Raw genomic sequence first — 25,252 nt, forward strand, 5'->3', positions numbered from 1 at the left:
GCCGATGATTCGCTCGCATCCACCCTATCTTTCAGCGGGATCGCGTTTTGCATGCTTAATGTCATCCGCTTGTCGCGTTAACCCGCCAAATAAACGATTAGTCGATTTAATTCGGAGGTAACGCGTGCTCTTAGGATGCGAGTTTGTGACGACTGTATCTACTGTTGGAAAGGTTGCCCGCATGAAAGGCTCAGCGCGATATTTTAAGAGCGAAAAAGTATTCAGGGATAATAACTTAATCAGATTTTCTGCTCGAGAATGAGGCAACTCGTAAGTACTCATAAGCCGGATTATACGTGCCTTTCCTCGATGCTTGGTGAATAGTTGATGTAGTTCCAATGCCTCTTCTTCCAATAGCTGTATCGAACGATCGTTTGGCAATGAGAATCGAACAGACGTTCTCTGACGTATATTTTGAGCGTAAATTTTCCAATAACAGATGCGAAAATGATTTTTCAGATATTTTGTCATATCATTTATATCATTTTATATCATTTCAGTGTTTCATTATATCATTTTATCATTTGATAAATCAAATCATCATTTTTCAGTTTTGTTTTAACATATACTTATATAACACATGCGATGATGACTTTTTAGACATTTTCCATGGATATTTCTTATTAAATTTGCTTTGTAAGCATATTTTTTCAACAAATTGTGCTAGTTGTTCAAGGTAAAAACAATGAAATCGTTTGGTTTTTTCCAGTCATCATGAAGATCTCGGCTACTTTATTGGTTTGCGCGATGGCATCGGCGGCGGCGGTGCCGCTCCAAGACACCCTGAATGACGCTCGATTGTTCCCTCGGAACAAGGACGCGGTTCCAGTTTCCACGGAACCCGGGATTGTCACCGGCAAGGACGCGACGAATCAGTCGACAAAAAAGCAATCAGAGAAGACCGACAGTGGAACGAAAGATTCGAAATCCTCGTTGCTAGCCTCGATTCAAGATAATAATCAAGGCAAGCTTGAGGTTGGCCGTTTCTCAAAGCAATCCAACGAAGTCAAAGCAACTAAGAAGAATCGGAAGCATAAAGCCATCTTCGTCAATTATCCTCTCGTTTCACAGCTTCCATTTTCTAACGTCCCCTACGACATCGATTATCCCAGCAACAACTTCGATACCGAAGAAAGAACCATGTCGGATCCGAATAGATACGAGGAAAGCAACATCTTTTACATCAGGCTACCACCCACGCCGTACATGTTCGTGCCAGGTTTAGGCTATATCTCGCAACCGCCCACTTACTCCACAGCCAGCCTTCGGCCGCATGTCCCGTACACGAGACCCGGAAGGCCGAAACCAAACTACCAGCAACCCGTTAACCCGTTCATCAAGCTGCCCATCGATTTTGTGAGCAACGGGAAACCGACGTCGGTCTACCAATGGCAAAAGAAGACGAACAAGAAACCAACGGACAGCCCAATCACCAATCTGGACAGCGTTTCGGCGGACTTTGTGAGCAATGGGAAACCAACATCGATTTATCAATGGCAGGGCAATTTAAAGCCGACCAAGAAACCAGCGGACGATTTGGTCAACAAGTTGGACAAGGGCCCGTACACGTTTAATGGCAAGCCTACCAGTTTCTTTCTGTTGAAGTCTGATGGAACCGCAGGGGCACGTCAGGCTTTCCGGTACCCCGACTACCGGCAAGATAATTCCTACTATTGAAGACACGGGGCAGTTAGTTGCTACCGAAACGTGGAACGAACCACGGCTACCTCGAATCCTACAAATCGTCGGTTTGATTGCCGGATGATGATGGATTCGAGCGAAAGAGATGAGAAGCGACGAGCGTATGCACGAGAAATGTGAAACGAGAGAGGAATCGATTCGCCATTCTCGTTCGAATCGTATAACTGCGAGTGCCAGAGAATCGTGATGCTCGATCGCTTAGAAATTACACTCGCGCTTACGCTTCGTTCAGATTAGTGCATTTATCTGAATTCAGGCAACTTGAAGTTGTTTTCCTTGACTGAACTTGCAGCATGCTAGATTTCAGGGGGTATACTATCGGACTTTCAGAAATCAAAGCCTCGTTTTTAATTTTCTTACGGTGTTGAAATATCGCGTTAACGCGTCATACTACTGACTTATGTTACTAGAACGAATGGATTATCTTGAAAGCTCTGTTAACGTTTTTCTCGAAATTATATTTTTCACTCGATCGTTATGAAATCTCCGCGTCGTCAAAAATTAGAAAATAGGTCTATGTCAATGTTATCCTACAAGATCTAAATTCTTCATTTTGTAGTTATTTGTGAAAAGATTCTCAAACTTATCCGTAGCTTCTTCAAGATAGTATACCTTCTTGAAATGTTCTTTCAAGTTTCTAAGCTTGTTCTTTATTCATTGAATCGCCTGAATTCAAGAAACTTGACCGGTCTGAACGGGATTTGAAACATGTATATTCGTACAGCGACAAGCTTTCGTATTTACGGCTTTGATATAGAAGTTACACAGGCTGACTAGTGATTTATACTGTGTTACATTTACATCTAAGAGTATAGGTTATTACGCGTATGATTATGTGGGAACCGTGGAGCCAGTTCCCTAAGACGGACTGTTAAAAAATTTCATCACGTCGATGATGGACGTCGTTGGCGTAGCTAATACGATCTCTTTAGTAGAGATTTGTATCTTTTTTTTCTCCTTATACGTTGCTTTCAAGTTCGATGCCTTGATTGTACAAGGTACAGTGGTGGAAGTGCGTTTTAAAGTAGAGGGGAAGAGATCGAGGAGAAATATCCCTGTATGGTAAACGAGAAATGAACGATAAAGACCAGTGTGGAAGATAAAACGACGTAGTGAGAAACGTAAACGTAACAGCCGTGAAGTTTTTCATTTTTGCAGTTAAATATCTTCTGATTTTCATGTTGCGTTAATTCAGTATGCTGGTATTGATTCCACTCTGCATAATTAAGACGTATCGCTGTGGTTGCTCGAGATACAGACTCTATTGCGAGTAGATGTATAATTTTAATTGTTACTCTTAAGTGTATAGTTTCTATTTATAGAGTATCAATACTTATATGCGTCTATCTATACGTTAATCAGTTAAAAAATGCGTATATATAATTTATATATAGCTAGCTGATTATGCAGAAGAAATCATGATGACTATTTGCTCAAGCACCATTTAGGGTAATTTAATATATAACTATCCATTGTTTTATATCTTGAGTGAAACCATGATATCACGAAGCATTTAGTATTATAACATAATGTACTTAATCGCATATATTTATTTGTAAAGTCGTAATTTATATGCCGTTATCACTAAACTTTTTTTACACAAATTTCCTCCTTTTTTTACTTTGTAAATACGTGAAAAATATACGAAAGTTCCAATCGATAATTTTCATTTTCTCTATCTTTTTACCAAAGAAAGCGGAACGTTGGTGTTCTTCGAGAATTCTTACCAGTCGGCTGCGTCGACCAGAAAACGCGTTTCATATGTTTCCCCTTCTCACGTAGCACAAATATTGACTTGGGACGCGAGTCTACTCGGGATTATATCCTGTCTGGTTACGGGGATGCCTCGCGATCTATGCTACTTGCTCAAAGAGATTGAATTCAAAGATCGCGATAACACCACCGCCAGACATCCCGGAAAAGCCGGCTTCAAATGGAATTTCAATACAATCTCGCGATTTCCCTCAATGATATTTCCAGGAATTCGCGTATCTTTCCTCAAATAAATTTCCTATTTGCGGAGAACATATCGTTTAAAAAATACGCACGTAACACGTTAAAGCTTTTACATTGAAATAAACGATCTGTCGTTTTTAAACCTTTCTATTTGTTCGAAATGATATTACCTATGGATAAACTAATTTTTTGCGACGAGCCGCTAAATGATTCTTAGATCAGAATACGAGGGGCTAATTCTCGTCACGGATGACAAACAAGACGTTGGTTAAAGGGTTTGAGAGAAAAAAAAGAGATGTTGGACGAAGGAAGATAGGCACTCTGGTCATTTCAAAGTTAGATGGTCAATTATCAAAAAATGTGGCCCTCGGGGCAAAGGGTTCGTTGTTGGCTCGATACTATCGCAAATGTGCTGTAACGGGTTAAGAGCGGTTCTCATTCTAAGCAAGAATCTAAACGGCTGACACTCGCGGCATAAACAGTACTATTCTTCGCTGATTTTCTTCTTTTGCTTCTTTCTCAACGGGCACACACAACAGCCAACGCATTCTTGTACAAAGTACTATAAATACTTTTATTACACTACACTGAATGCCATGGTTCGATACAATTGAGCTTCCTCCTATAACATACGATATAAGAATATAAAAAATGTCTGCTGCTCTCGCGCCTCTGCAATTCATTATTAAAGAAAAAGAAAAAAAAAGAACCAGTAAAAATCCTTGCGCGATTATACGTAGTAAAAGGCATGTGCATCCCATCGAGAGGGGTATATATAGGTATATTGTCCAGTCTTTCGTAAAAATTCGCTCGTGACCGATTGCTTTACGAGACTGCAAATTCATTATTCTATTGTTTCCATTGTTAACATAATTTTTACGTATCTCATAAGACAACCAGTCATGATGGCTTATTCCTTTGTTGTAAAAAACGGCACACATCGACGATACGATAGAAAAAGTATCTGTTAAAACTTATAAAAATATATTATACAAGTTAAACGTAGCGACAGGAAGCGATCGTCGGTGCTTGGCTCGTGAAAGAGGAAGAAGCGCCAGCGATCACTTCCCTGGACTTAATCTAGATCTCTGAGCGTACCACCGAACTCAGTCGCAGGCATTTGCAAAAATTTTCTTAAACTATCCTAAATTTAAGTCCACCTTTCCAAAGAAAGTCTCGGGAAACCTAATCTAATACTTCTAACAACTGTAACAAAAGTGGAACGGTTTTTGCAGGATACGCGTGGCTTCGAGCAAGGACGACTCCATCCGAACATCCCTCGTTCTTTTTCTCTCACACACGCATTCTTGATCATTCTTACTCTCTCAGTCCTTTGAAAATTTTGTCATCGTCCTACGAAACGACGGCCCTTGCTCTTGTTTCATCGCGAAGTCGCGACTAACATAAGTTAACAAGCTCAGGGGCCGTTAACACGTGATTACACAGATTCTTAGCGCCGCGACGAGAGATTAAGGTAACAAGGGATGATAGTAGACGGGCTTGCGACTCTTCTCCATCACGTAGAACGCCTTCGGTTTTCCATTTCCGGGGAAGTTCTTGTGGATGCTCGTGGAGCCGGACTTGCCGGTGATTGGCGCGTAGTACGACATGGCTGCCTTCTTCCGGTGTTTCTTCACCTTTGCCGTGTTCCTCGAGCCGTGAAGTTCGTTCGTCAGGTGAATCCTGTGCACGCCTGAATCATCCAGCCTGTAGGTCTTGTTACTTAAGTTGGTGCTGCTTTTCTTCGTTGATTCGTTTTTCTTCGTCGATTCGTTTTTCTTCTCTTCGTGATCGGGATAGTTGAGCCTCTTATCATTGTTTCTTACGTGTTTCGATGGACTGTCACTACTTTGACGAACGTTAATCTTATCGTTGTTATTATCAAAATATTTCTTATTCTCTTGACGAGGAAGATCCTGACTGATCTTCGAACTGCCCCGAGTCTCTACAAAATTCTTCGAGTTCTGATACTTCTTGGTGACGTCCATCTTCTTCTTAGCCTGCTCCAGCTTCAGCTGAGAGTACAGTCTCTTCTTCTCGCCGATCTTCTTCACGACAGGAAGATTCCAGTGATAGATCTTCGCTGGTTTCCCGTTTCCTTGAAATCCTACGGGGAAATTCGGCCCAGTCTTGGTTATCTTGTCGTCTTTCGCCGTTTTGTGCGGTTTCGTGATCGTGTAGTACGGCGGACTGGCAGGAAGCTTCACGATGTAGACGTGGCTGTCTCTATGCCCGTGTCGACGGCTGTAAGGTTGGTGGATCCGTGTCTGGGAGCCGAGTCCAGGCGGCTCGGGACCAGCAAGACGTTTCTTATGGTGTCCATCGGGGATCTGAAGCGGCGCGAGACCGAGCCGATTCAAGATCGCCGCGTTGCTCGTGTGAACTGTCTCGAAGTTGGACACCGCTTGCTCGGATGCGATTACGACGATGGCGGCCGAAAGGAGCAGCAGCGTGCAGCTCAGCAATCTGAAACGAAAAGAATGGTCAATCACAATTTCAAATGAACCGCTGTAAATATTCATATCGTTGCGTAAAAACCTGACTTCGAGAGGATTTGAAAGATTATAGCGTAATTGGAAAAGTACGCGGTGGACCATCTTATGGTTGTCGACAAAAACGTAATAAAATGAATGAAAAGAGTCTCGTGATTTACGCTGTAATTACGCGTTTATTAAATCTCGTATCTGCGGATCAGAACGGCAGCCACCGCTATGAATCTTCCTTTTACGAGACTTTCGAACTAACTTCTTTGCATTTATGGGTAATATATTTGCGATATTTCTCATATTTCACGTGTTCGTTTTCAAATGTTTGTGAATGCATGTTTCATGTATAAGGGTGATGAAAACCAAATTGATTTTAGAAGTATGACATGCTGTTACGAGTATTTGATAACCACATGCTGGAACGTCAAAGTTGGCAGTATACTGCAGCAAAAATTAAGACGATAGTCAACTGTTTCCAGAACTTTGCATAGATGGATTATCTCAATAGATAATTAGTTCAAAATACTTTATTTTATATAGTAAGGTTATAAATAAAAGAACATGATTGAGGAAGAACTTTTTAATATTAACCGTTCGTTTGTTAACCCCTGTTGTCCTATTACTACAAAATGGACTATACAAAATTCAATAAAATAATATAAAACAACAAATGTTGTGCATCCTTATGAAACAAAAGAAGCTTTTGGGACAACCTAATATATTTCTCCCCATGATATAAAATCTACAATTAAATTTCTCGTACTTTGAAGTGCTATAAATATAAAACTTCCAAATGTTCATTTCGAGTAAAAAGTACAAACTAAGTTAAGTTGAATTGGATACAAGAACTTTTCCCATTTACATACTCGCCATTGTGCATCTTAATGTAAGTACACGCGAGATATCTCATCCACGCTTGGCGAGATACGCTTTCCATAAATGTAAAGGGGCTAAAAGCCTGGCGGACGGAAGACAGAGCAGAGCGGTGTCTGGAGTTCCGGTACGCGGTACGGTCGCATAGAAGACGCCTGGAGAATATCAAAGACTAGCGGATCTCGCGACGTATCTCCGACCCGTGTCAGCTTAAAAGACAATCCATCACTGGCTAGCAAGTCGCGCGATCTAAAAAGAGGAAAAAGCGGTTCGGCAGCCATGACCTCGTCTATCAGTTGAAACGTTTTCTCTCTCGAGAAAAAGCTAGAAAGAACGAAACTAGTCCCCTAAGCTAGCCACCTGGCAGATCGTAAATTAAACTCGCTGTGTAACGTCCGAGGAAAAAAGGAGCAAAAGAAGAATTTCATTGACCGTAAAAGTGACGACTCTGGCAACGAGACGACTTGAAATTTTACGAGCAGTGAGGCGTCCGGACAAAAACGACGACGTGCGTGGATGTTCCGCGGCAGAGCTCGCGTACCAACACACGATGCTTCTTAAACCATCGAGACACCATGGCCTGGCTGCCTGTCGCGTACGGCGGCTACGCCAACGATAAATCACCTTTTCCTCTTAATTACTCGTTTCACGCGGGGGAAGACCTGGCTAATTATTCACCAGCCGTTCCTCTTCTTTTTCTAAACCGATGCCTCGCGCGTAGCATCGAGAAACGTGCCTTCCATTTCACTAATAGTATCGCTGTGTTTTGTGTTCACCTCCGCCTGTTAATTTCTATCTAGTTTCGACGAAAAAGGTAGCCATTCAAACGCTTGTAAATATATTCCTACGTCGAGATATATCGGTCGAGATATTTTTACCGATTTTAAGTTGCGCGTTTGACGCCAGTGCAATTTTCCTGTTATTATTTCAAGCGTATCCAGCGCCACCGCTCATGCATTATTCAGAAAATGCTGACGTCTCCCTAACGAATCACCGACCGATTCTTCAACAAACTATCTGAAATGATGGATAAGGGAGCAAAAACAAAGGTAGTTTTCGCTCGACCAAGTTGACAGAAGCCAAAACGAGTTAATAAATATTCCTTTCTTTGACTTTTCATGGATTCGGAAGGAGGAAAGCACGAGGAACGTCTGTCACGCGAAATTAATATGCCAGCCAGGCATTTCCCTCGTTGTAAAATTATTCTCTCGACTGTGCACGTTCTTTTTAAGACGCTCGTGCACGTGAGCCAAGTGTCACGCGCGCGAATCAGAGAGGTAAGAGAGGAAATCGTGAGATCTGAGACAAGCAGGCGAAATAGGCGTCGACAGTAAGAAATATGTATCGCTTGACGAGCTATATCGAACGCTTATCGAACTATAACACGGATTCCTAAAATGAGGGTCGCGTTAAGTATTAAAATATGAGAGTAGCTCCTCGTTAGGAGATTTCTACTCACCAAGAATTGTCAGATGAACAATTCCAAGTCGATAGAGATAAAAATCACGCGACAATTACTATTTACATCTATCACAAATTTTTAACTTTCACGATGATTAGACAACACGTTGTGTAGAAACACGAAGGATCACAAATATGTTATATTTTTGGTCAATTTCTCTTGGCTCACGGATCCAAGTTAAATTTAAATTCCATATTAATCAACTCTCGACAGAAATTAGAGTTCGTGCAATCTCTGACTGGGTGGCGGAAAATTACCGCTTTCAGAAGTGGATCTTAACTCATAAAAGTTTGAGAAATCCTGATCTAGAGACAAGCCCGAAGACGTTCCGAGTCGACAGACTCGTTAACTGATTTTCATTAGGACGAATATATCTGTCTCGGGTGATCTACAAGTTTGCGTTCGTAACAAAGCTCCATTCACACGATTCCCTCGAATCTCGAGCCTCTCGTCACATTTATTAGCTCTATCTGCGTCGATCTTCAGTATAATAAAAACACGCAGGACGTACTCTGGCTGGAGCGGACGGGCTGTTTCCTCAATGAAACTCATTGTTCGAGAAAAATAAGCGAGGTCGCCTGCGAGAGTGATAAGGGGCCATCGTCCCGACAGTGAGCAGAAGATTTAGCAAATGCAATAGGGGAATCGGAGCGAGCTTACGCGTCCTTCAAGTTGATGCGATTTTATAATGGCGATGCTGTGAGATTTGATGAATTTATATTCCCCAGCGAGCATCGATATAGCTATAATCCCTGTTGATTGGATTCTGCCACTTGTAGAAATTTAATTCTTCTTACTATAATATTATAATTGCTGACTATAATCATACACGCATATTCTAACTATAATTTCTAATCACAATCGTACAGACGCATGAAAAAGATTGAAAAATATCAGAAATTTGGAGTGATCCTACTTTGGGATCTTCTTACATCAATGACGTGAATCGCGTCCAACTTGCATCATTTATAATTATTATTATGGTTATTAAAACCATAAACCATCGAGTATTATACATATTCCTAATAACACAACTGCACTCTGCTGTGCATTGAATCATAGTAAATATTAATTTATCAAGTCATACGTACAACATTACCATTGTAAAATCGATCTGCGCTCAGCTTAACTATTAATAGCGACATATATAAATCACCTTGCCACAAAAGGACGGCCTAAAAGACAACATCTTCTCATCGATAAGTAAGTAACAATAACGAAAGGTCTGATGATGCCCAACAGGGCGATCATCATTACTCTTCTCGAATCGTATTCGCAGCATAGTCTGGCAAAAAGTTTTCAGTCGCGATTACGATTCCGCTTAGCAGCAGGAAGATGACCGAGCGAGTGTGTGCCGATCGGTAGTCCATTACCTCTGGACGTATTCGTCGAAAGCGCACGATTGGCAGGTTAGAAGAACGCGGAAGAGCAAGCGTCGAGGATCGACGGCGGTGAAGAGAGCACGACCCGAACGGGCGAGGCGAGGCAAAGATGAAAAAGAACTGGCAAGAGGATAGAAAAGAAGAAGAAGAAGAGGAGGAGGAGGAAGAGGGGAAGGAGGAGAACCGGAGGTGGAAGAAGACAGGTCGAGGGAGAAGGTGGAGAGGCGGCGTGCAATCGGCGGAGTAGCACGTGCGTGTGCATACGAGTGTATATTGTACATGCGTGAGAAAGACCGACGATTCAACACGCATCAACAGCAACGACGGGGGGAAACGGAAAAGAGACACGGGCAACGTCGTCGTACCGATGGAATGAAAAATGAAAAGGAGCAACAACACTGGCGTGTTGCGGTGAACCGAGATTAATCTTCATGATCATCAGCCGGATCGGCTTTTGCGGGTTATTCACTTTGGCTTCTCGACCTGACCCGATCAGCCGAGGTGGGATATCGAACAGCGCTTTGTATCACCGAGATTCCCATCTGTAACACGTTACACAATTGTTCCATGGTTTTCGAGACTACGAAGATTCATATTTACTCAGATTTCAAGAAGAATAGAGATTTATTAAGAAATAGATAAGATAATCTATAGAGTTTACGCCTTATTTAAGTTCTCCAATTTGGGTCATGTTACAAAGTTATCCGATGTCTTTCGAGTTCACAAAGATTCCGAAAATTCTAAAATGTAGATCTTTGGATTTCCAAGGATGCTCGTATCGTCAAAATTCTCATTTGTAACGTGTTACACAGGCATTTGGTATGTTTCAAGTCCAGATGAATTCAATAACTCTAAAACGTAGATACAATAATCTACAAAGTTTCATATCGTCAACATCCCCATCTGTAACATGTTACAAAAGCACTCGAAACGATTCGAAACTAAACAAACAGCCCTAAAACTTTAAAACGTATTCAGATTTACTAATAAACTGACGAAATTATTTATGACGCTTCGTAGTACCAAAAAACCTATTTATAACACGTTACACGACCATTCAACCCGTTTTGGACAGCAAAAATTCCGAAGATTGTGGAATATAGATATTCAGATTTGGAGAACCATACCGGTCTATTAATAAACCGATGAAGCAATCTACGACGCTTTCGTTCTAGCGAACCGTAACGTTTCCATCAGAGAAGATGAAAGCTCGAGTCATTAGCCGACACCCGACCAAGTGCACCATCCTAACGTCGACTCTCTCTTTCGGTGTACTTGTTAGGCACTCTTGTAATTTACCACATAATTACCGGCCTATCGACCCGTTTCATCGACTACCTAACTTTCCTGTGTCTTCTTTCTCACAGACACCAATTATTCGCTTTTGTACATGGAACGTAAAATTTAACACGAGATGCTTCCACATAAGTGTTAGACTTGGTTGATTGATTCAATAACGCGACCGTGGTCTACACCAAGTAACTTTCTCGCGATATAAGCCTGTCTGGATCACCTCTTTTTCTAAGAGCTACTTTTCAAGAACAAATTGCTTACGATCACGTGAAAGCTCAAACGAGAGAATAACACGGCAGTTGGCCGATTCGTTTGACCGCGAGGCGGAATGCGTTTGCGCTCGGGCGCGAGAGGGTAAGAAGAGGAAGAGGAACGAGTAGGCAGGTACGACGAGACGTCGGTGGTTGCCGCGGGATTGTAATGGCCCGGCAAGCCTGTAATTTCTGTCTTGGTCGAGTTAACATTCGACTGCGAGAAAAGCCAACTCGCCACCCGTACACGTCCCGCGTTTCCTTCATCTCGCCTTGAATGACTCGCTCGAGTTGATGCAACGCATCCACGCGAGCCATTCTTGATACGCGTCGCGAGTCCTAACTTATCAAGATATGAAAGCTACGCTGATCAAGTACGGAGAAGGATAGTAGCTCTTAGAAAATGTATTATAGCACATTTTCGTCTTGTTTTTGTAGCTACTTAAGCAGCCTCAAATAATTGTGAATACATGCTTTGTATTTTGATTTAGTGCAAATACTATTTCCAAGAGTTACAAAAAGATAATGAATTAATAATTATGTATTTACTTTCACTTAATGTTCTGACGAATAAACTGAACATACTGGTAAAATTGCTGATAATTATACAGGAATCACTTTCTTCTCACTGAAGAATCGAATACATATAGCAGTGAACTAATTATAGAAGTACTAAAACTGATCAAGGCAGTAATTGCGGCGGATGTGAACTAGTAAAAAGAATTTAATTTTATTACACATAATTGATCAAATTGCCGAAGCGAGGTTAGATCGAAATGAATAGATTTAAAGTAATAATTTCCTGATGATCTTTCAGCTTTACTTCATTATCGTAAGATTTAGGATCAAGAGTGTAACTTTCTGCTGTATCCATCGAGATGTTTCGTCCAACCGACTATAAAACGGTAACGAGTTATCCCTGAACAAGCAACGAGGTCCCTTGTCATTCATTCACTGTCAACCTCACTGTGAACCGAGTTTAATCTCGTGATTTCAGGCTACACGGATGGACTAATTGCTCAGCCACAGTCTACAGGGAGAAACGCCCCGGGGTACGATTTCAGAACTTCGATTTTACGGTAGCAAACTATGTGAAACGAGAACGATTCGTCCCAGGAAACGACTTTTTGCTCCATTGGATATTTCAGATTCCTGGAGAGTTTAGCAAGAGAGATTCCCAGCCGCCTCTCCGTTCCAGAAATGCCGAGTTCGTGAAAAGGACGTTCCTTTTCTCGGACTCTGGTGGTTTCCTTCCGATTATACTGACAGAGCTTAACTCGGGAGGAAGTGTAAAGCCGGAGATTCACTGGGAAGCTAAACTGAACCTATGACTAAGTTTACAAATATCTCCTTCAATATGTACATTCGAGGACAAAAGTGATTGGACAGGTAATGGAAGTAGTATAAATGGAGTTCAATCAAACTAATCCTAGTGTCATCTACGTAAGATTTATCCATTATACGTATATGCGATAAACGAAATTTCATTGATATCCACTGTCTACTTATTTTTGTCCTCAACTATTGAACCAAATACTTTTAACGCATAGCGTAGCTTAATTTTTGCTATAAATAAGACGTATTTAATGAAATTTAGCATAGCATAGATCATCCGCCTAGCTTTTTGGTGGATCTCCGGCTTAACTCGTAGATTTCTCGAAACCTTACCGCGTGTAATTATCAAGCTGTGAAATTAATGCGTTCGACCAGCTGTATACTTGCAGGTCGAGTAAAAACTTCGAGTATAATTCGCAAGATTCCATGGCGATGCGTGAAACAGACTATAAACCACGACGATGTTCGTCATCGACACGAGAACGCGGTTTCACGCTCGTCGGCGGCGCGTACCGTGGCCGTGTTAATCCCGTGGTTGAGAGAGAATCATTCGGTGGTCCCGACAGAGTATTAATCCGTGGCACGACGGAGAAACAAAAGCGTGTAAGAGTGATAAAGATAGAGAGAGAGAGGACAAAGGAGTTTGTTCACCTTGGTGATCTTCGGTGCAGAGAGGCTGACCATAGTCGACTACAAAGACTCCGACTCGTGTCCACGAGGCTCGTATCGAGTGTGCACCCTCGTCGTGGAGTTCGTGCGAACGGCACACGTGCTCGCGCGTGAGGCTCAAGCTCACATGATCAATCAGACACAGCCACACGCGTGTCGTAGAAAGCCATGCTTCTACACTGCTGTTCATAAATATGTGATACTTTGCTCGATTAACAATGCAGTAGAACTCCGTTTGCATAAATTCCACTTATTTAAACCAAATTTTAGCGAATACCCGATCTCTTGCTAGTTGAATCCACTTATTTGAACGTGGACTCCTACTACATAAACGAGAAATCATATGCAGGAGAAAAAATCAATAGACTCCTATTATACGACCCCTAAATAATCAATTCTTGTGGAAACAACAGATGTATATCACATGAAATTTTAATTATTTACTTTAAATTTTATCAACGATATATGAAAATTAAATATATTCGACTTGAAGTGTCCAAATGTTTGAAACATTATTCTTAGAACCAGCCTCTAACCATAGCTCTAACAATTTTAAAAAAACTTCTATGTTTATAAAAGACAAAAATGTATCATAATGTTTAATATTTACACATGTCGATTCTTTTACCGCACATCGACATAATATCCTATATGTCAGCTCTAATAAAGTTTTTCTATCTGTTTCTGTAATTAAATTAGATTACGTTAAAAACAAAATGAAGCAAGTGTCCCTATACTTTTCAGCAGTCGTAGTACGCATGCACAATCGAAAAAAAGGAGAAAAGCGATGGAACGAAGAACAGGGTGCGATAAAATCCTCGAAAACGGAGATTAGGATGATTCGAAGCGTACTGCATGGGGCAAGATCCAAGCTATATATCGCGGTAATGCGAGTTACGTGTTATCGCGCGGAATTCCGCGTGCTGGCTGCAATTTCGATAGGAGATACGCAGCATTTCCAAACAAATACTAAATCATTCGTACGCACGTGACGAGATTAAGCAAGAAACACAGGTTATAAAGGTAATAGGATCGAATAGCTTCGCGTGGATCGTTCGATCGTGGCAAATTACCCTGATCCGCGGCTTGGTCAGCTGTCTAGTTCTTATCGAAACCGCGACGCATGCCATCGAAAGCTAGTTAAGGATTTCGTGCGATGGATAAGCGATTTTACGCTGCTTCATCTTGATACAATTTACTATCTAACCAGATCAAGCAAAATAACCGAATGAATACAAGAAACGATGAAGGCAATCGCGAGTCAATGAAGATGAATCGCCATTATTCACCACGGAATAACCATGGCCGGAAAAGTGCTTGATTGTTACAAAGTATCGGGAGACCAGGTACGTCGTCGCTGTGTGTGAGTACCAATGGCTCTCGTGTGTCTATTAGAAACCGTCCTCTTCCTGTGACTCGTGCAATCACAGACAACCTATTATCACCGACGACCCGTAATCACACGGGGCAACGTGTAAAAAATTAATTGCGATCGCGGTTTGATAGATGTCCAAGTGGAAGCGGCTCGCCACAGGCAAATGACAGTGATCGGTAAATGCGTGCTACGGTGGAATTCAGCTTCGATTCAACGTGACTGAAATAATTTATTGGTTTCCGTTCGAGCATGGTTTCGAACGTGCACGTACTCATATGCGAACATGGCGCTGCGCGTTCGTGCATCGGCTAGGGAAACAGGCGGACGTGCTGTCCATAAATCTCAATGCACCGAATTTGTTTGGACTGCGCCGGGCTAACATTTTATAGCGATTAACTTCTTCCTTCCGACTGTGGAATAGATCCTCTAACCTTAACCTCTTCGTGATGCACTTCGTATGGGTAGCGAACCATGATGATTTTTCGCCGACCATCTTGTAGAATCACGGATTTACATCCCTGTTTGTACGTATTGGGATATTTACAGAAGGTGTATTTTCGACCAATCGCGGGGAGACGCAATCGCGAAGACAGACATCAACGGGAGTCGTAAATTCCCGTTACGATTATGATAATCGACACCACGAGTTGATCGATCCCCTGATTTCCGTTAAGATAATAGGGGTGGTTGAGAGGGTATAACACTGTGATTCACAGAGTTATAAATTATATATTTTTTCCACTTAAGTTACACCGTTGCTTATAATATATATCGTCGACAATGAGTTAGCGTATAAAGATGCGATACACTGGCACAATATTCGTTGATGATAGAGCAAGGCTCTTGGAGTTTTGTTATAGTTGACTAATCCGTTTTTGACATGTTGACTTTCCTAGCGTTGTAGAAGAAGTAAAGTTACAGTGACGATGCTGTGTCGGAGGAAAGCTAGCAATGGGTGTGTCTAGCGCACGGAAGCATCGGATTTGTTCGTGACATTTTTGGTCAGGAAAGTGAGGGCAGTATACATTGCTTCTGATTGGATAAACGAAGGTTGGTGGATTAGGAAGGGTCTTAGCCGCCCTCGATAGAAAGTTGCTAGTGGGAAGAAGAAAAATTACATAAAAAAAATTAACTTTCCCCTGTCAAGCCGTAGTAGACAATAGTTTTTAGAGAATAATTTGGAAAAACGATATTTGTTCGATCTGAAGGATCTTAGCTAGCAAATTCCTTAGATTTACGATGGGTCCTTAAGACTATTGAGTGTACGCAGTAAGGATGAGCGGACATCTGGTTTCCGTCTGGCCCGCAGTGTATGGCCTGGTCTAGGTAGAGGGTCGCCCGACGTAACAGAAGGCGAGGTTATACTTAGGAATGATTAGAAAACTATTCGTTATCCGGGTGCTTTTGCGCAATAATTCACCAATTAATCCTTTTTTGGAATTTTGCAATTTTAGAACAAATACAAAAATCAAATAACTTTTACAACTGCTATTAAGACCTAAATTACATAACGAGAATTCTAACAACCATCCGTCTACCCCAAAATTGTTCTACACGAATTTGTCATTGACCAATAAATCGCAAACTTTCATTTGGATTTTTCTCTTCCCTAAAGCCAAAAATACCTCCGTGAAGCTGACAATGAACACACAAAAGAATTCTTCTAAAGTCGCAACTGGGCTTCGCGAGGCATCGAAGTCACCAGCTAGAATCTACCCTAGGCGACGTTACTTCTCCGGTATGCAAAACTCACGCGAGCATTCTCCACCTAAACGGCTGACATAAATCACAAGCAGCAAAGGGGATGGAATTATCATGCAAATTCTTGGACCGTCGTTTCACCAGTTTTCAATTATGTCGGTGTCGCGGGGTCGAGCGGAGCTACGTCGTGAAATAATTCTCGCGATAGTTTCTACCCACGCGAGAGATCGCGATTCCGCCGAGAACTGCATCGCATCGAGCCGCCGCGACGTCTGTAAATCACCCAGCTGCCTCTTTCACCGTTTCTCTATGCAACGTCCTTGAAAATACCTCGACCATCTTTATGTGCTTTCGGTAAAATAACGATCGAGGTAACCGTGACCGTGACCAAAGTATGTCACGAGTTCACTGTACGTTCTCGTCATCTGCCAAACATAAGCAAAACGAGAATTCTTCCCCTTTGCTCGTAGACAGGATCTATATATTTTAAACGGCAAACCGGTCGACAACCGGTTCGATCGTTCTGGAGAGAATTCAAGATTTCCACGTATTTCGTTGGACATCGGTGGCGAATCGAGAGACTCGGTCCAATGTCCATGAGCAGAATCGCATCCCCTTTTCGAGAAAACGCATTAACGAACGTTGTGGTCCGTAGGGGTATCGACTCAGCTGTGACAATTGACGAGAAGACTGGCGGTCGGCAACTCTCCATATAATTGGAATTGTTCGAAGGCATGGTCGGGATAGTTCTCTCAACGACGGCCGAAGATACGTACATAAATTTCGATTCAAACAACCGCTCTTGCCACAAGACCTACGGTCAAGAACGTAACAACGTTACAAATCCAAAAGAAACGATGTTCGCTGGTAACTGGTTAGAGTTCTGGTGGCTTTCCGTGTATCGCGAAAGGATAGTAACCGGGAAAGGTATCTAGCAGTGATTAGCGTCGGGAAAAGGCATCCTCGTGCTCGGGAAACCTATTAAGGGCTCTCCTCGATGCGGCTTGTTACGATGGATCTACCCTAATCAGGTGACGATCTGCGCTGATCGATCGTGCTTCGCTGCTATTAACAAGGTCGCTATCAGAAATGAAGAGTAATTTTACGCCAGCATTGATTAATGAGTCGAGAAACGAGGGAGAATGAAAGTGGGAGGAATGAGAGGGAAGAAAAAAGAAGTAAGAATACGCACCGTGGGAGAGCATCATCGATTCTACGTAGCGCAGACGTCGCCTTATATAGCGTGAACCCTCCCTTACGGCCCATTAAATCCGCACGCATTGCCAAGAAGTCGTATAAAGATGGAGACAAAAAGAGGAGAGGCAATAGGAAGAGATGGAAAAGTCGATCGTGTCCTCTGCATGCAGACGTTTTTGTAAGTCGATCTCTTCCCGGTTCTCCAAGTCGTAATTCAAGAATCAGGAAGAAATGACCATCTTCTTATGGTACTTCTTACGGTTAACTTTATCAGAATACAAAAGCTGTTTCACAGCGTATATTATAGATTCATGAAAGCTTTTACTAGACGCCACACTAGGCGTAATATACAGAAACACAAGTGATATAAAAATAAGGAAGCAGATATGTTAAATGTATGATACAGGGACAAAGAACCGCGGCTACTGTGAAACTCGTACTTTGATAGCTTTCCTAGACATCACATTAGAGATGATGCATAAAAACATAAGCGGTATAAAAATAACTAACTAGATATGTCGAATGCAAGTTAAATGCGGTATGTCAGATGCAGGTTAAATGCAATACGTCAAATGCAGAGACATGGATCCTCTAGGCACTACTGTGAAACCCGTACTCAAAGAAAACACATTAAAAGAAAGAAGTAGAGAATTTTATGCGAGATATAGAAAGGAGAAAATTATTGTAACATGTAATTGAAATACCTATATTATGCCAGAACACGCGAATACTGCGAATCTGATTTTTCAAACGAAATGTGCAATCTCATTTGCCTACATATTCTACGTTTCCACAGACCTCACTGAAGAGAGGAAAATTCTAACAAGCCAGCAGTCGTTGGAAAAGTTGCTTCAAGACATATTGTCCCATTAGTCTCGCAAAGGATTAAAGCAAGTTCGATACACGAGGCTTCGTTGCAACTTCAGAAGATTGGAAAGGGCACGAAGGAATGAACACAGGCACACTTGGCGATAAATCAAACGTTTAATTGAATTTCGCGCGAATATTCGACGGACTATGAAATTCGATGTAGAATCGTAAAGAGGAAGGGAGAGAAGTTCATTAGCTCGGTCATTTGGTTGATGGCAGAAATAAATTTTCTATAGTGTAATGTACGAGAAATGCAAGCTCTCCAAATTTTTCCTTCGTCGAATGCGACAAAGATTTACTATCGAGACTAGGCATGCAACTCACCAACCGCCGACTTATTCGTCATGTAAAATTGTTCGCTACGTGGAAAACCGTCTGAAAGCATCCGGCGGTCACGGATTGTGCTTTCCAACTACGTGCCACGAATCCCGGAATATGTATTTCGTTTCATGGGCGAACGCCGGGTAACGCGACCAAAACCACCTCTTCTGCGTGTTCAACCTCACTGACTAAGATATTGCTTGGAAGAAAGAAAGATACACGGAAAATATGGATAATGAAATTGTTAGAACATAAACTTAACGTTATGTGATCGCGACATCTACGGTTATGACTTTCCGTAGAACTAATTGGTTATGCAGTTTTATGTTCGTTTGTTACAGTATAATGGCCAACACCTTTTTTCTTCTTTGGGATATCGAAGAAGAAGAAAGGTATTCGCTATTGTACACATAGTGTGAATATTTGTGAATGGTGCAAGTTTCAGATTTACTAACAAATAAATATCAGTCTTATGCTTGTTCTTTAAAATTCAAAATCTAAAGGAAGTCTAGTTGACCATCGTATTACCTATTAAGGATCGCAGCAGCTAAGCAAGCAAGAAGTAAAAGCTTATAAAACTTATAAAATTTATGTACTTCTAATTATCAGTTCGCTTGTGAAGAATAATAGTAGCCAGTGTTGTATATTCGAAATATCCAAAATTTGTAAAATACAGTTTATCTTAATGTTTCTTATCCAGATTTCAACGATCTGTCAAAAAATGAATAATTTCAAATTTTAAGACATTTGATTTTTACAAAGCAGCAGCTATTTATAAAATATTGGAAAAAGTGTTTAAAAAGATAGCTATCAGAAGAAAAAACGCATGCGCATAAAAATCGAAATTCCCAAGTAATTTGTTTACGAGGAGTGTATCGTAGTGATGATCGGCAAGATTCCATAATAATTTGATTAACAGAGTCGTGAAGATGTAGTATGATATCCTGGACGATAATATCGACGACGATATCTACGTCGAATCTCAAGCGATAAAGGAGCCTTTAGACCCTGTCTGCCGTGAAAGTGACGTGCGGCGAATTGCAAACAACGATCCTGCGGAAGAAGGAGCTCAAGAGGGACAGGGCCTCCCTCCGCATTTACATCGATCGTAAATTCACCAGCCATAAACGTATATCTCGCCATTAGATTCCGCACCACCCGCGTCGCACGCTTCTCGAGAACATCGCATGTGTACGTACGGAGGGGTTTCACTGACATCAATTACTGCCACTTGACATATGCAGACTTGCCTTTGAACGTTTCTCGAAGACGAGTATAATTTTATTATGGCGTATCTTCCAATTAAAAAAATCCTTTATCATCTCTGTCCGTTACCTTAAAATGTGGTTATTCTTTGACTCTCTCACACTTTACTTTATTTCTCTACACTTTACACTTATTTCACTATATATTTTTAAACAGTAGCTGATAAATTGATCAAGTTTTATGGAGGCTAAAGACAAACAATATTCTTCGATATTGTAATATCGTGTAACGTTTAAAAAATTGTTAAGAAATTGAAAAATCACCTACTTAGTTCCAAAACCAAATGTAAATACAATTTTGATAATATGAAATTGACTGACGATTGGTGAATCTTAAAACTGCTTTTCTATAAATGTGACTTATTCGTGTATTTTCCCGATGTGTTTCTATTATAATTAAATTGATATTATGAAATAAATACATATTTAACTAAGATTCTATTTACGCATATAAAAGACAATCTTATTAAAACCAAGCTTCAATAACTACTAAAGGAAAGCTTCCCCTAAACAGTCCAACAGACAGATACGCTTAAAACCTCCCCTAGGAATTCCTATTAAATTATCGATTAATATTCCGAGAACGGAAGCAGAGATTGATCGCGGCGAGTTCCCTTCGATACTTGAAATATAATATACAGCTCGATTTACCCTCTGATTCCGTGGAAAAAAGGCGCACCCCAAACGGCACGAAATTAAGCTATCATTAAGAAACACGAGTTCCTTGAAGAGAAACCCCTGAAGGTAATTTACCCGAAGCTGGCGCACCCTAAACAGGCACAATAGAGCTGGTTGGAGTGGCTCGAAACGTCGTATCGAGAACTTGGGCGCGAATCTACGGCTTCCAAGACTTCAAAGGGAGCAAGTGGTCGCTCGATGGAAAATATACCGATATTGCTTCTATCAAAAGCGATATACGATAGAGACCCTGTAGTTTCCTAAAGAAAAGAAAGCGTGGAAACGACGAAACGAAACGAAATAAGAAAAGGGGAAAAGAGGAAAATAAGGAAGAAACTTGAAACACGATCGAAAAGAAAAAGATCTGAAAGAAAAGAAAGACGAGACTATATAGAGAGTTTGAAAGAAACGAGGATAGGATGGAAAATAAGGGGATACACTGAATGTCAAACAATACACGACTGTGTCTTACGAAGAGACCCAGTCTATGGGGGCCATTGTTTTGGTCACGTAGCCTTTCTCTCCCTTCTCTGCTCTATAAGAGCCCGCAGTATCTATCGTCGTTGTATCTGACGCATTCATCCAGCGTGTGTAACATCCTGAACGTTTCGAGGAACCTGTTACTTAACCAGGTATCAGATACCGGAGCATTTTTTTCATCCGGCATTATTCATCCTCTCCTACTGCATCGGTGAGCACGTTAATTGGCGTAGTTAAGCACTTATAGGACCTACGATTCGCTAATTAGCTAATTGCAAGCAATTAATACGACCGGATGATAAACCAAAGCTCCCAACACGGCGTTCAACGATACGGATAACGACACGGTAGAAAGACGTTATTAATCGACGATCGACTATTAATTACGGAACAATCGCGAGACGATCGTCGATTCTATTGTACTTGTTCAGTGAACAAGATAATTCCGTGCCGAGAGAATTTGTCAAAGCGTTGGCGCGAGCAATTGGCGAAGCAAGTTTGTTCGCCAGACGATCGGCTCCGAGGCAACGAGACTCTTGGCGCAACTCTTGTAATTGGCTCCACTTCGGCTCCGAGACTACTAAGGAAGTGTCTTCTTGTACGAGTAACGGAGTAACAGTGGTTCTCAAAATTCTCTCCTAGCACCTGCGCCACAGGATTCCTTCGCGTACATCTGGCGTAAACACGTTCCTCGTCGTCTCACCTTTCTAAATTTCAAACCACTGCTTCTTTTCATTCGATCACATTAACGATTATCATGTATTATAATATCTCACAACGGTACTTCTCGCGTCAATCCTTTCATAACGTTTCGTTTCGATGGTAGATTCTGTCACGGAAAAAAGGACGAATCATTACCAGCTGGCAATTATTTCATCTTTGATAGCGTAGGATATTTAGTATCTAATCTTTAGTTCCTTTTATAGCGATAATCCCAGAAAAATTCGAATACGCTGTAATATTAAAGTTTAAATATTATACCTAATACAGCTGGTAATATTTATCTCTTATAAAAAGTACAAAGTGTCTATAGAAAGCTTACGTAAAAAATTACAAACCACTACACGTCTATGAAGTTTTGACGATAAAAAACAATTATTTCCTGAATTACACTGTCAAACTGCGAAGCATCGTGAAGAGGAGGTTCACGCTTGCTAACTTCGCTATGAGCAAAGTCTAGGGGATGCATAGAAGGAAAGGTAGAAAAAAGATCGTTCGCGCGTGAAGGGAATATTGCGTGTAGTGGAAGGCAAAAGCCTTTCCATATCAATAATCGCCAGAGGTGCATCGAGAACCGGCGACACTGTTAACGGAATCTGATGTGGTCGGGCTGGGTCGATAAAACGAGGAAGCAGCAACGATCCCAGGAATCTCGTTCTCGTGTCAGTTCTATTTTTTCCTTCTCTGCGAGAAGAGCTTCCGTTTTCTCGCTCGACTGCCGGCCAGGATCGAGTTCCTCGAACGACCATTCGACGCTATTCAGACACCGATGATTCCCTCCGACGAGTGACAGAACAGCGATCCGATAGGAATGCTGAAAGCGAAGAAAGAACCAGGGGAATGCACTTTCGTTCCACAAAGCCAGGAATTTCAATGTACGACAGCTCGTTCCAAACACTTTCTCGACGCGGCCAATGAAATACCAGGAATTTTTACCAGCCACGTGTAATTAATAGAAGTATCCCAGCAATGGATCGTACGAGGGATGATAAGAAAGTCAAGTTACCTCGGTGGTATATAGTTTATTGTATACTAGGGAAATTTAGTTTTTCCATGTGTATTCGTGTATCATTCTGTTGCATTGATCGCACAAGGCTGTATAGTCTTACTGGTGGATTACACAACTTGCGTGCGATTCAACTTTTACGAATGAAACACGTGTTTCTGGCAGAAATTCATAGAAATTCAGGCAATTTATCCATCGTGGGAGTACAAGATTTTTGGTTGCTACAGCTGTACGATTTCCTGTTCAAGAAGATAAAATCTTTAAACTCGTGCGGTTTCTTGGCCACCATATATTTTACTGGTCTCCTTATTTAACATGTCTTATTCAACATCTTTCTTCTTTTTTTAAGATAGGTAGAAATATTTAAAACTTCCCAAGTCTTTTTCCCTTGAAGCAAAGTACGAAGGGCAGTATAAAGAAACCTCATTTTCTCACGAGACCTCGAACTGCACAATTAGAAACTAAATCACTTACGTATCCTCCACGAATATCTTCTTATGTAAAGCGCCCGAGACTAACTCAATTTGCTCCGTAGTGTCGAGCTCCGTACAGTTTGACTTTGACGATTTAATCGAAGAAAACCGAGCAACGTCGACAAGCCTTTTCAAGAAATCGTGGAACAACAATCTAGAATCTAGAGAATGGAAGAACAGGAAGCAGAACGGGTTGTACCTGGAATATCTCCCGTGGAAGGCGTATAAACTCTATAAAAGTCTCGAGCAACGTTCGATGTCCCGGAGCAACGAAAGAAACCATAGAATGAACGAGAAGCAAGAAGATACAAGGAAACAGCGAAAATAGAACTAATGAAGTTCAAAAATATCTTCGAGAGTTATTTGGTAGATAATATAACGTCGTTTTTATTTCCTTAGAGGCGGTTGCTATTTTTTTTATGACATTATAAGAAAATTTAACGCGCGTTTTATGTGTCTCCTGGCGCGATTCGAATGTTCGCGTTTCCTTAATCGATTAAAGCACGAGAGATACCATGAAAAATATTACCAGTGTATACGAGATAACTAGCCGTTTGATAAGACTGAATCCTGAAACTATGCTAAGCAGATGATAGTTTAATTTGTTTCAGATTACTTATTGCTTTATTGAGAAACTCTTTAAAATCTGAATTTCCATCTTCTGTATCTTCAATTAGCCTCTAAGAACTAAATTAACCGTGTTCTTTAAAAGCTTCTACTACAGTTACACACAAATGTATCATATTATGTATTCAATCTATTTCAAATACATATGTAACATTTTGCATAAAATTATACGCCAGTGAAAAAAAAAATTCGTGATCTACGTTCAACGAATACTTTGTACTTTACTCCACAGTTGTGAACTCATCGTTTGAAGATAAAACATAATCTATATCGAACGATTATACATATCTTAAAAACTGAATACGAAATATTTAGTTAATTTAAAATAATTTATTGGATACATACTTTTCAAACCGATCGTACATATATCTTTCCTAAAATTCTTTTCAGAGCTAAGCCCTTTTATAAATCCCTGCTATAGTAAATTATGTTGACACGATACATCGTATTATCAGAATATATGTATAGTCGGTGCTTTTCTTTTATCCAGATTCCGGCAATTCCCATTCCACAAAGGAGCACCCATTTATCGCTGCAGCTATCGCTAAGTATCTCAAGACAAGTGAGACATCAACTGGTGGGCCGTTCTAAATTTATCATCAAACTCCTAAAATTACACCTTTTGGTCTTCCTATATATTACGCCTCCAAAATAGCACGTGCCGCTACCTGACCCTCATAATAGCGGAAGATTTAACTGGAAATTATTGTCCCCGGGAGCGGATAGGCGAAAACGGGATTGGAAACGCTCCATAATGGAGCACCTGTTAACCGATCCGTAGATGCTGCTAGATTAAACCTGAAAATCCAATTCCCCGCCGGTACGATCCACCCTATTCTATCTTCTAACCATTCCCATAGCCATAGTGATACTTCCTTATTGAACGTAAGACACGTGCGACGCATTCTTCGGCTCGAGTTCCTTTCAAAACGTATCCTCCGGCATGGGATCACGACTAGAACCGCGAAGAATCGTTTCTTCGAGGTGTATACCTGCGAGAGAGAGTCTCTGATACTTAACACCTACACGCGCGGTTGGTTGCAGGAAAGAATGCGGCGAATCGCGACGCGGTGGCTCGACCGACCACCGATTCGATCTCACGGCCAGGGAGAAGACCGCGCGCGATGAATC

At 41.2% G+C, this 25,252-nt stretch overlaps 2 protein-coding genes across 2 annotated transcripts in view; one reads left to right on the plus strand and one right to left on the minus strand.

Moving 5' to 3' along the window:
- LOC105681617 overlaps positions 1–3,226 on the plus strand; it is a 22,799-nt gene extending 19,573 nt beyond the window's left edge. The window contains exon 2 of the mRNA XM_012392417.3: positions 710–3,226. Within this exon, the coding sequence (XP_012247840.1) occupies positions 715–1,677 (963 nt within the window). The 5' untranslated portion in view covers positions 710–714 and the 3' untranslated portion in view covers positions 1,678–3,226. The remainder of the gene's footprint in view (positions 1–709) is intronic.
- A 562-nt stretch (positions 3,227–3,788) lies between these two features.
- The window catches only part of LOC100744746, a 34,860-nt gene continuing 13,396 nt past the window's right edge, over positions 3,789–25,252 (minus strand). Inside the window, exon 2 of the mRNA XM_003493940.4 lies at positions 3,789–6,123. Within this exon, the coding sequence (XP_003493988.1) occupies positions 5,127–6,123 (997 nt within the window). The 3' untranslated portion in view covers positions 3,789–5,126. The remainder of the gene's footprint in view (positions 6,124–25,252) is intronic.

The sequence above is a fragment of the Bombus impatiens genome, unplaced genomic scaffold (genome assembly GCF_000188095.3).
Source record: "Bombus impatiens unplaced genomic scaffold, BIMP_2.2 scf_1417, whole genome shotgun sequence".
Lineage (NCBI taxonomy): Eukaryota > Metazoa > Arthropoda > Insecta > Hymenoptera > Apidae > Bombus > Bombus impatiens.